Source organism: Chrysoperla carnea, chromosome 4 (assembly GCF_905475395.1).
Source record: "Chrysoperla carnea chromosome 4, inChrCarn1.1, whole genome shotgun sequence".
NCBI lineage: Eukaryota > Metazoa > Arthropoda > Insecta > Neuroptera > Chrysopidae > Chrysoperla > Chrysoperla carnea.
In genome coordinates, this window is record NC_058340.1 from 13,876,430 (window position 1) to 13,894,094 (window position 17,665).

The window sequence follows — 17,665 nt, forward strand, 5'->3', positions numbered from 1 at the left end:
TATCAGAACATGTTCAAAATTGCATTTTTACCTAAGACAAAGGGAAATTTTCAAAATTTCATAAAATAATAATAACACAGCATGTATTATATGCTACAGTAAAACCCATAACCAGTCAGAATTTATTCTGATTGGAAAAAGCACTCAATATGGATTTTATTTGGAAGCTTCAATCATCAGTCAAACTAATTTTGATTGAACAATATTGGTATAAAACGATCTTGATCAATATTTTTAGTTAAAATAACTTCAATTTCAAGAAGAGAAATGTCAAGTGAAAAACTACTTGCAAAATCATTTTACTTTCTTTAAGTTAGACTCGTGCAGATTCATTTAAGTTACAAAGTAAATAATAATATACTTATACTTATTTTATCCGAAATAGTATTTCTACTACCTTGTATTTCTTTCAAGTTTTGTTAATTTGATTGACATTTGGGAAAGAAAAGTGGATACATCAATACAGGTTGGGGGGCGTTAGTGACCCATGAAATTTTTAATTTGCAATTTTTCCTATGCAAAAAATGTTCTTGAGGCACTTTGAAACCTACACCATTTTAAAGTCTAATTTGCAATCATACGAAATATCATCGCCTGGCATGATTTGGTAGGGGCCAAAATAGCCTGGCAGGTGATTTTAATTTGCAATTTTTCCTATGCAAAAAATTTTCTTGAAGCACTGAAACTTACACCATTTTAAGGTCTAATGTGAAAAGTGGATACATCAATACTTCTTATATTCTTCTTATATGGAAAATATAAAAACTAATAAACATCATAGGTGTAACCAGGTTATCCGGTGATTTACGTTATAAATAATATGTGCCAAATATTGAATAACACCGGTAACACATTATATGACTTATTTGGGAAACATTGGAATACCAAGAAAGAGGTGTTTTGCATATACAAATTATGCCGTCGAGGTTTTGTTTTTTTTGTAGATTTGTATGCTTCAAAAACAACTTTTTTTAAATGTTTTCAATAATAATCAATTACCAATTGTTGCCATAGCAGTGCCTAAAACCATTAACAATAAACCTAATGATAATGCTTTACAAGCATTCCATAAGCAGCGTCCCGTCATTTTCCCTTTAACAACTTGGACATTCCATTGTGCTCCACTTGCTGGACATGCCCTTCTTAACGGGCCTGAGACACTTTGTCCAGTTAATTGCACATTTGTATTATTGTTAGTTATGTTATTCGTCGTATTATTATTGGATGAAGATATTCCACTATTTGAATTAATTCGAGCCATTCCAACATTAGATGGATTGGCTGGGGCAGCTGGAGCAGTCCAAACACCACTGCCATTACCACGATTCATTTTATATTCAATTCAATTCAATTCAATTATTTTAATATTAAAAATAATAATCACAACATTTTATAAATCCATGTAAATAAAAGATCAACTAATATCAATAAACAATATGTTAAACAAGGATGCAAAAACAAAGAAAATGATATGGAATCACATTCACATAACGTTTTTAAAATGAGATTTACATGTAAAAATTTATTTTTTATATCACTAAATTTCTAATTATATTAAATTTTAAGTAATCATTATTAAACTTTTCATTTAATTGTTAAATTTAAGATTATATTGGTTAAAGATTTAATTCAACACTCTTTATACTCCAGATTTTATATTATATCACTAGTTATATTCCAGGTTTTCATGTGTGTTGTGTGTATATTATACTTGGTATCTTTATTTCTCTCATTTATACAGGATTTGTCTGGATGCTGTTAAGGGCAACAGGTGCTATGCGCAGGACTTACATGCTCCGAAAATAGTATAATATTATATGTTATATTCACACACATTCAGAAAATTATTATCATCATTTTCAGTTATACAATCAATGTGTTCAGGAACGGATTTAGGCTCATTATATTCAAAATAAGTTGAGTTTATATAAGAAGTTTGCTGTATGCGAAGCGTCACTCACATGGCTATAAAAGTTATAGTTCAATTTTGTATACTTCGCAGTTTGGTATAATTGAAATTATTAAAAAAGAATTCGTGAAATATACGGAATTTTATTTAAAAAATTTGGAGAAAACCTTTAGTTTGCTGTACTTCGCAAATTAAAGTAAATTACATCTGAATAAATAAAAACAAATGTAAAAGACGTTTGACCTGGTTGTCTAGGCTGGTTCACCTCTGGATATAATCGTTTTAATATATAAAGAAGTCGTTGAAAATAATGTAATAAATGAATTAAATGATTCCAAAAGCCAAAGTTTCCTTATTTTTTATAGTTCGAGATAATGAAACTCGCTGTATTCCTAATTTTAGTGCTTTTGCCTTGCTTTTCTTTATGGCCTAAATCACATTCATCAAACTTAATTAGGATCTGACCGATTTAGTTCAGATTCCTTTGCTCTGAAATATACCGTTTAGATTTGACATTATATATTAAGCATTTATTTATTTTACAAAATAACAAAACTATCAAAGAACCCGTTTTGCCGAACACATAAGCCTAAAACGGGAAAATCCCTTTGGAGTAGATTATAAGCAATGGATATACTATAACTGTTATAACATTGCCTAGACTAATAAAAAAACTAATTCAATTTAAATAAAATTAAATATATTTGTAATAAAAAGCACTACAAAAATGTTTGTCTATCAACATGCCAAAATAAAATATTTCAATGGATGTATTTTGCAATTTTTGCAATTTTTTCAAGGGGTACCCCTTAGAAAAATTCGAAAAAATCGTAAAAAATTATTTGTTTCGGAATTTGATGAAACTCAGTTTATAAGGTAATTTTGACCCAAGAAATTCAAAAATCGAGTTTATTTGGGGATTGGCCGAGAAATTTTCGAAAAAAACGATATTTCGGATCGATTTCCGGTATTATCTCGAGAATTATTCGCCCAATCGTTAAATGAAACCGATTTTTGTATTTTTTGGGTCAAAATTACCTTATATACAGAGTTTTATCGAAATTGGAGACGGTAAATTTGTATCGATTTTTTGCAATTTTTTCAAGGGGTACCCCTTAGAAAAATTCGAAAAAATCGTAAAAAATTATTTGTTTCGGAATTTGATGAAACTCAGTTTATAAGGTAATTTTGACCCAAGAAATTCAAAAATCGAGTTTATTTGGGGATTGGCCGAGAAATTTTCGAAAAAAACGATATTTCGGATCGATTTCCGGTATTATCTCGAGAATTATTCGCCCAATCGTTAAATGAAACCGATTTTTGTATTTTTTGGGTCAAAATTACCTTATATACAGAGTTTTATCGAAATTGGAGACGGTAAATTTGTATCGATTTTTTGCAATTTTTTCAAGGGGTACCCCTTAGAAAAATTCGAAAAAATCGTAAAAAATTATTTGTTTCGGAATTTGATGAAACTCAGTTTATAAGGTAATTTTGACCCAAGAAATTCAAAAATCGAGTTTATTTGGGGATTGGCCGAGAAATTTTCGAAAAAAACGATATTTCGGATCGATTTCCGATCGATTTACCTATACCAAATTTTTTTCGTAGCATCAATATTTTTAAGCGTTACAAACTTGGGACTAAACTTAATATACTATGGTTATTTCATATATACATGGTATAAAAACATAATATACAAATTAATATACAAAAGTGGATTTTAAAAAAATTTTAAACACGATACCTAACGCAAAAGAAAGCCAAAGTTAAATGAATGGCTTTCCAATTAAACATATAAAAACATGATTTATCTTAATATCATAAAACTGATATTTTATTATAATATTTATTTTGAAGCTAAACAAACATTATCTTAATTATTATCAATAAAATAATATGTTTATATCCTAAAATATAATATGTAATATGTTTATATTCTATATTCTTTAATGAGAAATACATTAAAAATAATCAAAATTTGTTTGCATCAAAAAAAAAAAGAAAAAACCTCCCACCCAAATTTCTTGCATAAAGTCACTCACAAGAACTTTATAGAACGAATATAGCAATTTTATGCCCTGTCCCATTTTCCCGTGACACTAACTAAATGATTTTTTTAATAGTTACAGTAAGTATAGTATCATTTAAAAAATACTTCATCCGGTATCTCGATAGGTCAGGTTATACAGATATCATTGTGAACATAACACGGCGCTTTTTTAAAAGTTTCCATTCTTATATTATGAAAACGGAATGAAAAATCAAAAAGCATGAAAGAACGTATCAGCTTATTTTTATAGGAAATGAAAGTACAATTTTTTAGTTTATTTTAGAGAGGACCGTTTTCTTGGTCAAACAAGGGTCAACCTTGTTCTTTTAAATAGAACTACAACTTGAAGGATACCTGGGATTCATGAAACAAAATAGTAATAAGTGTAGAAAAAATTAAACCAAAAATTCCTTAACAAAATCAAATATTTTTAATATAATAATAATATGTACAAATTTAACTAAATGTTATACTATAAATTTAATCATTAAAGTTTGCTATCGACTGCCGTTACTGTTTCCACGTCGCCACTCAATGCTACAACTTCGATTTCAACGTTTGCACCAGCCGGTAGTTTTCCAACTTGATATGCAGAGCGTGCAGGAAAATCTTTTTTGAAAACTAGGGAAAAAAGCCTCATTTAATGATTATAAACAAAAAATATTGATATACAGAGTGATCCAAGTTATAACAATATGACTTCAGCAAATGGTAAATGGTTTAAAAAAAATGAATTTACAACACAGAATTTACACTCGTTATTATTAAGTTTTCTAATAAAAGGCCGTAGTATAATTTAATGAAATACCATATAAAATGTAAGTAATTAATATCATACAGTAAGTCAACAAATTTGACAAGCCCGTACCATGATGTCACGTCCGTATAAAAATTTGAATTTTCGTTTTAGAAATTTTTAATTGCCCTCACTGAATTTGTACTTTTATTAATTAATTTTAAGTAATTAAAAATATATTAATTACTAAAATAATGGTTAAGTTGAAATGTTCAGTCATTAAAGTTACGGAAGAAAAATATTTGAACCAAATTTAAATTTCATGAATATTCCCTAATGGTAAAAATAAATAGTATAGTAAAACTTACATTCTTTATAAACTTCATTGACCGCACTGAAATCATTGATATCATTTAAAAATAACGAGGTTTTGACAACTTTTTCATATGACGAACCAGCAGCATCTAATACATGACCCAAATTCTTTAACGCTTGTCGTGCTTCACTTTGAATACCACCTCCAACCAATTTTCCCGTATCCTTATCTACACCCAAGCAACCACTTACATAGACAGTACGATCAGCTACAATCGCTTGACTAATGAAAAAAAAAGCAATGTTTGAAATGTCCTATGGCAGTCCCTAATTCGTATTCAGATTATTAAATTACATAAAATGCGTATCTGCACTGCTAGTTATAAATTATAGTCTATTAGTACAGTTAAAGATGTTACAAATAAAGGAAAATGAATGAAACCGCTCGCATTTTGCTAAAACCTCATGAATTCTTAGGTGTCAAATATCATTAGTAAGGCACGATTTAGTGGCGTAAATGTTTCTATAAATAAACAATAAATTGTTAATTCAATATTAAAATTGACTCACTAAATTAATAAATAGGCAACTTGAACTACTTTTACGTTATACATTGTATAATAGTTTTCGATTATTTGACAAACACTAAACATTTACGTCATACAAGTTGCCTAATTACTAATTTTTTAAGTGAACTTCAGCATTGATCGTTTCATTGAATTAAAAATTTATTGTTTACTCATGCGTTACTAATGTTATTTGACACCTAAGAAACGCATGCAATGAGGTTTTAGCAAAATGCGAGCGGTTTCTTTCATGTTCCTTTATTAGCCAATTTTTGTAACATCTTTTACTGTATTATATGTTTCATTCTGATGTATGAGATACATTATTGCAAAGTTTTATTAAAATTTATTCAATAGTTTTCGAAATTGTCCAGCGGAGTGTGACGTTATATAGGGAGAGCCTTCCTCGTTAAATGGGCTTTCTATTAAAATAATTTTTCAATTCGAACCAATAGTTCTTAAGTTAAGCGAATTCAACCAAACAAAAAAACAAACAAACAAACAAATAAAGAAAAAGCAAATAAACAAACTCTTCATATTTATTATATTAGTTAAAATTCACAGGGTATACAGATCATTGTAAAAACGGTACTTTGCTCAATCTTGTCGTCAAAAATTCGATTAAACACAGGGAAGGTTTATCACATATTATTCGAAAAAGTTAGGATAATTTTATAATGTGATTTAAAAGAAATATATCGGTTTGTGACAATTGAGAGACTTAAATTTAATACTTTATGAAATATTCACAGGGTATACAAATCATCACCAAATATTAGAATATATTACAATAGGTACTTACTTGTAAGGTGCAATTGGTTTCGGTGCTAAAGCTGTGCTTATTATTTTACGTAAAATAGTTTTTGATGCCATATTTGTGACTGATTCCTTATTACAACAACTCATATTATAATTTTATTATTTAGTTGAAGTATTTAAATTTTACAGTTCAAAGTTTAAAGTATAGTAAAACAAACAACATTTATGCGAACTAGAATTTATTGTTTATGAAATAATAAATAAAATGTGTGTATTTTTTTTATTACATAAACTATTACTTGTTTCTTATCTTTTAAATTGTGTCTACAACAAACATCAGGTGCGTATGTTAAATGGGACTAAAACAGGGGGGAAAACTGATAAAGTTATAAATGATAATATTTGCATTTAGCCTTTCTTAGTTGTTAAATACATTTGTTGACATTGTGGCAGATAATAGGCCCAATATTATAAATGAGCAATCGATTTGGAAAGACTATTCTACAATTCTACAAAATTTATCGGCTATTATTATGTTATTTGCTTTATTTAGTTTTGAGTGGGTATCACTCTAGTATATAACAAATAGTTCAAATTTCAGTTTCTATATAGTGTTTGCAGCAAACGCTCAACAAGTTTCATATTTTATTAAATATAAAATTCACTAATTCACTAAAAACTATTGATATCAAGAAAGTTATTTTTCAGGTGGCATGGCAGATGAATTTGTATTTTTTTTTTTTTTTTTGGGAATTTATTCAGTCACCTAAAAAATTAAATATTTCAAATGCTACATAAATGTCAAGTTAAACGCTTTCCTGCTGCATGAACCATTTTTCTCCTATAGCTTAGGATCCTCTAAAATAAATCTCTAGCTACGTACTTGAAGAACATGTGAATATGATTATCTATAAATTTTAAACAAACTGATGCAATGTAAATTACTTATGTCTCTAGTAGTTGCTAATTGCTATCACAAGAATGGGAATATATGTTTATCATACCAAGGATATAATAAATATAAGGAAGTTAATTATATGTCTATAAATCAAATCATTTTTTATCAAAAGAAAATACTATAGTTTAAATGGTAATTATAGTACGGCAGCTGATCGTGAAAATAGCATTTTTTTCCTTTTTGTCAATCACTATGAATAAGTAACATGAAATGCATTTACTAACCATGCCCACAACACCTCACTGTAAACGGTTGCCACCTTTCGCTATAGTTTTTATTTTCCATTTTCCAACTCTAACCCCCCATCCTCGTTCTCGCTGATTATCGTCGAAGTACGGTTTATACTCGAGAATTCTTTCCTCGAGAATTATCAAGAAATTTTATCTGTGTCCGAGATAGGAAAAAAAACTAATCGCCTCGAGAACTCGAGAAAAATTTCGTGAACTAGGTAACTAGTAGATAATAGATTATATCTAAACCACAGTTTTAAGACATCCGATAACTTTGGACTGATCTACTTTTTTGTTTAAAATGAAATGCATGAAAATCGTAGAAAAACGTGAAAAATCCTTACCTTTTCAGAAATCATCCTTTGTATTTTCCTGAGCAAATAAAATTTTTGATTCTACAGGTATAAAGCAAGGAATTGACATAGGTGGCATTGCTGTACCCAAAACTTACCTGATGGGACTAAAATATAATTATTTCAACTATTCTCAGTACCTACATAATATTATAGCTCCTACATAGAATTTTGCGTCAAATCTATTTAGATTTCTTCAAAAATTAAATTATAATAAATGAAGACAATATTTCTTACAAGTTTTGTTTGGAATATTTTTCAATATTTTGTTTTTTTCCTGTTTCTAGCCTATTTTTTCCCTGTCCACGCGAGATCTTACTTATTCCTTTATCAAATTCCAATATTTACCCTTCATTTTCTAGCTTATCGTGCTGACTTAATATGAAAAATAGACTCACGGTCTAAAAATGTTATACTTACGAAAAAAAAACTAAAGAAATAATATTAAGATTTAATTTTGTTCATTATGTAATTTGTATATCACATCTATGTAATAAACTTGGTTATAAATAAAAAGAAAGTAAATTAGTATTGATAACATTGTTATAATATTATGAAAAATAGATTCACGATCTAAAAATGTAACACTTAAGAAAAAGAAACTAGAGAAATAATTTTAAGATTTAATTTTGTCCATTATGTAATTTGTATATCATAACTGTAATAAAATTGCCTATAAATAAAAAGAAAGTAAATTACTGTTGATAATATTATTTCTCTAGCCTGCCTCCAGTCATGCTAGTTTAAGTTACTAGTCAACGTCAACATACTTTCGCGAAGTATTGTTCTAATTATTCGATTTTTGAAAATTTACATCGCAAGCAACATCGCTTAGCGTCTTGTTTTCTCTATTACAAGCACGCATTACTATTTTTACCACATCAATATCTTTTATCTTATTTAGCTCATCAATAATTCCGACATCACCTTCTTTAACTGTTTGAAATGACTCATTAATTAATTTCAATAAACTAGTTACTTCAGATCCTTCACTAAAGTCTAATGGTGTTTTGCCACTGTCAGACAGGGCATCATATACCGCACCATAGGACAGTAGAGCATTTACAACTTGTAAATGTGAGAACTTAGCAGCATAATGTATAGGTGTATAACCATTTTTACCAACCGCGTTAGGATTGGCTTTATTCTGCAATAAAATTTGTACAATTTTGTCATAGCCTTTCCATGCAGCATAATGTAATGTTGTTATATTATCAGCATTTTTTGCATTAACACATGCACCTGCTCTAATGTTATTCTCAACCTCTGAAATGTTATTACATTTTACAGATTCAAATAATTTTTTAGTTAATGTTAATGAATGTATAACGTCGTTGTTAGATGCCATGTCTATAGGTCGCATAAAATGTTCATCTATAGCATTGTAAATAGCGTAATTATTTAATAAAATTTCTATAACGTCTTTTTTACAACTACAAAGGGCAGCCAAATGCATAGGAGTTACACCTTTATCATTTTTAGCGTTAACATCAGCACCTTTTTCTATCAAATATTTTATAACTTCTAACTGGCCTGTCGTTACCGCATAGTGTAGTATTGTAAGGTTCTGTTTATCAGGCTCATTAATACACAATCCTTTACTAACAAAAAATTCCACAATATCTTTATTACCCTCTCTGGCAGCAATATGTATGGGCTTCAAGCCACCATCAGTTTCTAAATTGATATTACATCCTTCATCTACTAAAAATTTTACCATTGCCAAATTATTTTCCTGTGAAGCATAGTGCAATATCGTCCACCCATCAATGCATTTAGCATTCATATTCACTTTTTTATGTTGTAGAATTATTTTTACCACTTGTAAATGACCATTTGTCACAGCTAATTCTAAAGGTGTGCTATTATCAGTGTCCCTAATACTAATGTCTGCACCATTGCGTAAAAGGTTTCCTACAATATTTACATAACCGTTTGCTGCAGCTATGTGTAGTGGAGCACCCATAATATTTACAACATTAACGTTAGCTCCATGCGCTATCAAAATTTCTGCTATTTCTTCCTGACCAAGATATACTGCCAAACACAATGGTGTTAAATTTATAATACCGAAGGAGGTAATACCATCATTGACTCCATTTATTATTAGATCTCTTATTATCTCCGCGTTATCTTTTTTAACAGCCAATTGTATTAACTTTCCTGGTTGATCGCCTTCTTTAAGATGTAATTCGCTGAAAATCATTGCATCAACACTTATTCCCCTGTTTATCAAATCTTTTACCATCTCTTTTTGGTCTTTTAAAATAGCCAAATGCAAGAGAGGAGCGAATCTAGCATCATTTATATTGATAAGAAACTCGCTTTTTAGAATAATATTTAAAATATCTTTATTTCCAGCAATTACTGCAGCAGCTAAAATCTCGAATTCTTTGGAAGTTACTCCAGCTTCATTTTCTATAAAGTTTTTAACGATTTGTTTTTGGTTGTTAAGAATACTTGAAAGTAATGAAGTGATTTTGATATTATTGTCTCCATTTGCTTCAAAGCCTTCATTTTCAATTATGAGTTCAATAAGTTCTGATGAATTATTATTATTATTTTCCGTTGGTGATGAAAGCACAGAATTTGTTTCAATATCGTTTTTATTCATTTTAATTCTTAAACAGAAAAAAATTATTTTAGGCACTTATTGAAATAAGAAAAATTTACTTTAATTTTAACTTCCTCATATTTCATTCCCTTAATATTATCGAATCGGAAATTACGATCAATATACCACAAATTCAACGCTACATGCAAATTTACAACCTTTCACCTTTTATAGTCTCGAGTAAAGCTCTGGGAACTGAAATTTACAATTTTTTTATTGTAAACGCAAAACCTCAATTTTTTCACTCATTTACAAACTTTTAATTAAATTTTTTCCAAAATGAGAATGCTAAGAGAATAGTGAGAATAATTTTTTTGGTAATTTATTGGTAACTTGCTACGAAGGCATTAGGTGTCGGAGGAATTTCCTCCCGAAAGAAATGAGTTTTCGGAGAAATTTCAATGGCTTGAAAAGTTATCTCTTTTTCTAGTATTATACAACTGTTGTCTACGTGTCTGTTGATTTATCGGTTTGTTCACACGTCACACAAAAACTACGACTTGTGTGAATGGAGATATAACGAAAAGCCACATTATCTTACAAGTCATAAATGTTATAAGCCATACTTTTAAACTCATGAGACCGAAGCCAAGACGAAAGCCATCTTATTGTCCAAGGAATGGAAGTAAAGTTGGTGTTAAGGGTATGGGATAAGCGAGGGAATTATAAGCACACATTTTGATACTATCCGATTTCCTCCGAATAATGATCCAGTAAAAGTTGTTTGGTATTTAATAAAAAATAAATTTACAATTTAAAATTTTTCTTATCTCTTATCACTTCTACTTTTTAAAAGACCTTATTGGCAGTCAAGGTCAAGATTAAACTCTCTACTCTGAAGGAGATGTCTCCGCCTGAGTACCTATACCTATAATAAATTTTGCTTATGTCTTTTTTTCTCCAAGAAGCTTCGTTTTAGATACATTCAGCTGAATTGTTTAAAATGGAACACCTGGTAAACGATATTTGATTACTTACTTTAATGGTATACACTGTATACAAAACAGTTTTAACAAATTTGTTAAACAATTACGACCTACACGGCCAACACTAAACAAAATTTAATTATTGTATTAATAACTAATAAAGATTTAGGTATTTGCTTATAAAAACAATTTTTATTTTGTTCACTTAATTTAAAAATTATCGAGTAATACCAATATAATATTTGTACCTACATTTGTTTTAGTTTGTAAAACTCAACAAATTTTAATCATTTGTAGAGAAAACGAGTTGTTTTGATAACCTTATGTCAACTCGTTGAAGATTTTATAATATTTTATTTATTCGTTCTTATTCAATTGTTGGAAATTTGTTGCCGTTTTTTAAAGTGATTCATTATTATAGAAAAGCGTAACCTTTTTAGTAGCTCAAGAATCGAGCGATGTTTTGTTTCATTCTAGGATATTTTACTCCCATTTTTTTCAGGGTATACATTTTTTAGGTCTTATTACAATTTTATTAAAATATCTAGAATGCAAAATATCATTTTAGATGGGTACATTTAGTGAAACACTACTTCCAGATACGAGGACCCTCATGCCGTCCGCGCAAACCGAGATTGTCTACCTATAAGGGATATGGGGTCAATTTGTCTCATATTTGGAATGTCTCATGTTTTTACGGCGAACATGACGTCACTCGTACATAGGGTTGCCAAATGTCTCTCTTTCCAGAGTATTGTCGCTTTTTTTTTTCGTTGAGAATTAAATAGAATTTATTAATTGATTTATTTACTTCTTTTTATTACACCGTGCAATTACTTTTTCTCAGAGTTACTCTATTGGTACCTGAAAGAGGTATCTAATAAAAAAAACAAGCCCTCTCTCAGTGCCATAGCGGCTTTATAAAACTACCCCTTATATGTAATCAATCGGTTTGCGTGAATGGCATGAAGTCATTTGCACCTGGAAGCGATATCTAATTAAAAAATTGTTTCAGTTACAAAATCTAAGCACATTCGACTCATAAATACTAGCGCCTAGCGTCGATTTTGTTAGTAGGTAAACAATTAGGTTTTACTCGGTCGAATTGACATAACATGCACAGAAGCGATATTTTATAATCAAAGAGCTAAAAAATATTGCAGCTATTTTATTGGATGCACCATGAAATCTTTAAAAACAATCACAGGCCTCAGTCAACTCTTTCCTAAATGTTGGTGGCAATTTAAAATTTTACGACCTTCAAATTTCCAGGCAAATTCAAAATATTGACAAATGTATTTCATAAATGCTACGATTTAAATTAATCGCAAACATCCCACTAAAAATGTTTTTCTTCACTATATATTTGTTTAAGTCTAGCTAAATTTGATTTGTTGGACCCGATGTCGATTTTACATTTTTATATTTCCCTCTCGTTGACATAGTTGGTCCCTCTATACTTTTCAATTTTAACTACATTTACTATGGTCAAAGCATGTTAATTTCAAAAGTAGTAAACAAAACCTCAAAAAATAATTCAATTACTAATATTGCTGTTCAATACCAATATAAATTACTTCTAAATATTAAATAAGTATGGAATCAGAAGAAAAGAAACAATTTGATTCATTATTAGGAGGTGATCATTCACTTCCTAATGATATCAACATCTTTAAATATGCGGCAGCCAGAGCTCAAGAAATTGAATTTTTGGAAAATTCCTTACAAAATCCAACATCTACAAAATTAATATTTCAAAAATTACCTATACATATGCGTCGACGTGTAATGAGCCATAATACTAAAAGATTACCAAGACGTTTACGAAAAGGTCATTTAAACCAACTCATTAAATCTGGATTACCACCGAAACAAAAACGTCCATCTCGAAAATATCGACGACGTCCAGTCAATTTACAAAAAGAATATTTAAGACGCCAAACACGAATATGTTGGCTTGAAACACATTTATGGCATGCAAAGCGTTTTCATATGATTGAACGATGGGGTTTTAAAATTCCTGATAAACCTTGCGATAAATCTTTTCGAGCACTATATCGAGCAAGTGCACAACATTGTCTAATCCAAGATATTTCTTATTATAATTGCATTGAAATTTCTGGAATGCAAAATAGCATTTTAGATATATTCAGTGAAATGACTAGTCCAAAAACTGGTTTAAGCATTGGAGCTAAATGTTACATAAACGGGCAAAGGGAAGGTACAATTATGCTTTATTATCCAAACTCGTATCCAAATCAATCAATAGGTGAAGCTACATTTTTTTGGAAACCAAATTTGAACCAAAATGATTTTCGTACACTTTGGATATGGGTACATCCAGGATATAGTAATGAAGTTTTAGAAGTGTTAAAAAGTAAAACTAATAAAAATGAAGGTAAAATCGAAATAAATAATTTGAGAAAAGATATTAATCGTTTTCGATTAACCGGACCTTTATCACATATAGTCTTAAAAAAGTGTTTTGAAATTGCAAATAAAAATAATATATCAAAAAATAATTGGTTTGAAAATCATCTAAATTCAAATATTGAACAATCTGAGTTTTGGAATGATCTGAATGTCTCATCGCCTGCAGAATTACCACCGCGAATTATAATCGGTTTAACTGTATGCGATCCACGATTCAATATTCCAAAAAAACGAACTAAAGCTGTTGCAAATGATGACGATGAATATGAATTAGCGTTTATTCCATCCTTACCAAGTAATCTATCGTTTAGTCATATTTGGGATCCTGCAATACGTAAGCAATCGTTAGAAGATCAATTAAGTAATACACAAATTTGTAATCTTAAAAGCAGTCAACTTGTTCCTGGTGAGCAAGATTCAATATTCAAAAAAGTAGCTACTTTACCAGTTTTAATTATTCAAAGGCCTGGAAATCAAACTACCAATTTGGGTAAGTAAGCCAATCAATAGTTTTACTTTGAGAAATATATAGATTTTTTTTTTGCAAAATATTTCTTGATTGGTAAATTAAGATTCTGTTCCTTATTGTTTCTGTAAAAACCTACAAATTTTTTGATGCTTAGGTTATGGGAGTGGATACGACATTATTTTACCAACTGGTTGGGGTTTACCTCTTTGGAGAACATTAATTATGTGGGGCGCTAGAGCTGGTGGATTACGTGAAGATCGTGTATCAATTCTTGAAAATTTCAAAGGAGTTCATTTTCCCCCCGATACAAATGCTGGTCAAAATGAAAACAATCGAATTAAAAATTTCTTAGTTGAAAAATATTTTAAGCTGCCTCCAAGTAAACGAGTCAATTATACAAAATTTGGTATCGTTTCTCCATTTTTATGTAAATGGAATATGTTGGCAAAAGAATGGCTTGAGAATCCAGTTGGAGATAACTTTTATGTTTTACGGGATGTGCAATTACTTACCAAAATTCAGGTATAAATAATCTATACATATTGATATAAGTACGAAATGTAAAAAACCCTCGACAAATTTTTGAAGCACTGAACCCTAAACTCGCACTTGAAACATATCAAAGTACACTCCATTTACCTTTTTCCTTTTACCTTTAATTTTCAGAATTATTTAGAAACAAATCGATTAGAAATGAAAGGAAAATTAGAAATTGATTGCACACAAGAGGCGGTTTTAGTGCCTGTTAAAATACAATTAAAACATCGTGGTTTAGTTCAAAGGTTTGCGATTATTTGTTTACCAAATGCAAATGATACTACAAGTAAAAACAGTGAGAATATCCTCGAAAAAGTACATGTTGATGTCAATGAAATTAAACGAAAACAGTTACGAAACGAACATAAAACACTGTTAAAACGACTTAAACGAAAACGAACAGCTATTAAAAAAAAGTGCAGGGTAAGCATCTATTAGTAATATATTTCGTATCTCATTTTAGCCATAAAAAACCTTTTTCCTTAAAAATAACCATAACACTTTTCACTATTTCCAATATGGAATTTACAGTTCCTATGCTAAAACTATGGTCAAAAATTTAACGAGAAATTAAATTTAAGAACTAAATAGGGCTTACTATTAGATCTCAAAGTTTCAGAAATTTCCATCGTTTAAAACACGATATAATTATGCCTACGTTCCCAATTTTTTCCAATTTACATCAAAATTAATATCTAAAATTTTTTTATTTTATTCTAAAAACTTTTCTTTCAACTCTCCTAATTTTTGTTAAATTCTGCCAAAATAATTTTTTAATATCGTTAAAAATAGATGGGATGACAGTGAGTTTTACATGCTTTGAGTGAGAAAATCGCGAACTTTGCAGCTGATTATCTCGCGATCTAAACGACCAAATAATACGCAACTTCGGGATCTCACAGCTAACATTATTCTAAGTCTATGAAAAAAATAGGCTAAATCTGTCGACAAGTCTGTCTATTAATGTTGGAAATACCTTAATCTTCAATAGTAGAAATAAAACGTCTGCCTGTTTGTCTAATATGTGAATTTATGAAATCAGATGTCATTGTCACTGGCACATTCAACCATTTTCAGCGCTATGTATTATTCTCGGAAGGCTTTATTATTTACTAATAATTATATTTATTTATTCAAAGCAATATCTTGTAAACAGGTCTTTAGAGATATTATATATAAATTTATAAAAATTGGTTCGTTTTTTAAATAATAATTTTTTAGGAGGAAAATACAACACCAAATATGCAACAAAACACATCACAAATAATTGAAGATCAATGCAAAAAAATGCGTGAATTATGGATTCCAGAGGCAACAACTATTCGTCATTCTTGTGATCGTGAAGTAATTGGTTACATTACACATGGTGATTTCAGTTTTAATAAAGCCAAATCGTGTGCAGTGGGCTTTATAACATTACAAAGTGTTGCATTCATAAAAAATAAAACTATTTTCGTTAGAAATACAAGCAATCGATGTTATCGATTAGCTAATATTGAGATTATTATTTAAATGTAAAGAGTAATTAAAATTTGGTTATTATGTTTAAGCATTGAATATAGGAAGAATTATAATATAATTTTTTTTTTTAGGTTTAATTCTTTGACAAAAGTTATATTTTATGAGTAGAAAGAAGTTATATATTTATTTAAATTTAATTTTTCTAATTATACGATTGTTATACATTATTATTAATTGTTTGTGAAGGGTGTCGAATGTTCTGTAAGAATAAGTAGTTTAGAATCTAGGTGGGAACAGATGAACATACATACATACCGGCCAAACACATAACCCTCGTCATAGTATAATCGGTGTAAAAAGAAACATACGTTTTAATCAACGGTATCCAATATTTAGATCTCAGTCTACGCGTAAAGCAGATCTTCATTTTACTAAAAAAAGTTATGAGTTTACTAAAAAACACTTTTTGGGAAATCAACTTAATGCTTTATATACGTATGTAATATCTTACTCATGTTTTTAAGATTCAAAACTGTTACCTTTGACCTGATATGGCACCTTTTTTTTTCATCAATCTAATGGTATGTAAACTTTCTATTCATTATTAAAGTAGTATCAACTGTTCTTGCTCCAAAACCAAGTTTCAGCTTTATAGACCGTAGGTGGCTTCCTTTTGGCGAGTCTACTAAAATTTCCTCTTTTTACGAGTTACCGTTTTGAAAAAACGCAGCAGGGAATTTTTCAGGGACACTAAGACCATTTGATAATATTAATAATTATTAAACAATTCAGCAAAAGTGAACCATGTACGTATTATACTAGCTCATCGGTGCAGTATTATTTGTCGGACTAAATATTTTATTGTTTAATAATTATAAATATCATCCAGTGATTATAGTGTCTGACAAAATCCGCCTTTTTTTCAGAATGGTAACTCATAATGACGTCATCATGCTCATTTGAAAACGCAGCCTTTTCGAAAAAAAATTATAAAGTTTGGTAGACTCGTCAAAAAGAAGTCACCCACGAAGTTTCAAGTATGAATTTATCATTTAAAAAACCCGTGGTGTCCCACGGTCTATTATTAAAATGTCTAACCATTTTCATTTCTACCCCATTTAAAAAAATGCATGGACACTCCACAGCTACTCTTCAGTCATACCGCCCGTTCCATGGTTGGGACGATTTGAAATAAACGAAAAAATAATTGTTGAACATTAAAATCTGGGAATGCAAAAGTAGGGGAATAACAAATTGCTTAATAAATATATTTTCGGTTTGTTTATTGTTTTGCATAAACTAGTTAAATGGTCAGATAAAAATTAACATAATAATATCAGAGTACA

The 17,665-nt window shown here is 29.5% G+C and overlaps 3 protein-coding genes across 3 annotated transcripts; 1 reads left to right on the forward strand and 2 right to left on the reverse strand.

Annotated features, from left to right (window-relative positions):
• Positions 1 to 4,417: 4,417 nt before the first annotated feature.
• Positions 4,418 to 6,580, reverse strand: LOC123298399 (rutC family protein UK114). Its single transcript, XM_044880390.1, has 3 exons — positions 6,382 to 6,580; positions 5,067 to 5,296; positions 4,418 to 4,583 (listed from the first exon to the last, which is right to left on the reverse strand). The coding sequence occupies exons 1-3, from the start codon at positions 6,483 to 6,485 to the stop codon at positions 4,450 to 4,452; spliced, it is 468 nt and encodes a 155-aa protein (XP_044736325.1). The 5' UTR covers positions 6,486 to 6,580; the 3' UTR covers positions 4,418 to 4,449.
• Positions 6,581 to 8,562: 1,982 nt separating this feature from the next.
• On the reverse strand, positions 8,563 to 10,472 carry LOC123298182 (ankyrin-3-like). The gene has a single exon (XM_044880111.1). It carries the CDS (start codon positions 10,125 to 10,127, stop codon positions 8,667 to 8,669), a length of 1,461 nt encoding a protein of 486 aa, XP_044736046.1. The 5' UTR covers positions 10,128 to 10,472; the 3' UTR covers positions 8,563 to 8,666.
• Positions 10,473 to 12,992: 2,520 nt separating this feature from the next.
• On the forward strand, positions 12,993 to 16,372 carry LOC123299151 (ribonucleases P/MRP protein subunit POP1). The gene is made up of 4 exons (XM_044881407.1): positions 12,993 to 14,342; positions 14,476 to 14,843; positions 14,988 to 15,281; positions 16,080 to 16,372. The coding sequence occupies exons 1-4, from the start codon at positions 13,016 to 13,018 to the stop codon at positions 16,368 to 16,370; spliced, it is 2,280 nt and encodes a 759-aa protein (XP_044737342.1). The 5' UTR covers positions 12,993 to 13,015; the 3' UTR covers positions 16,371 to 16,372.
• The last annotated feature ends 1,293 nt before the right edge of the window (positions 16,373 to 17,665 follow it).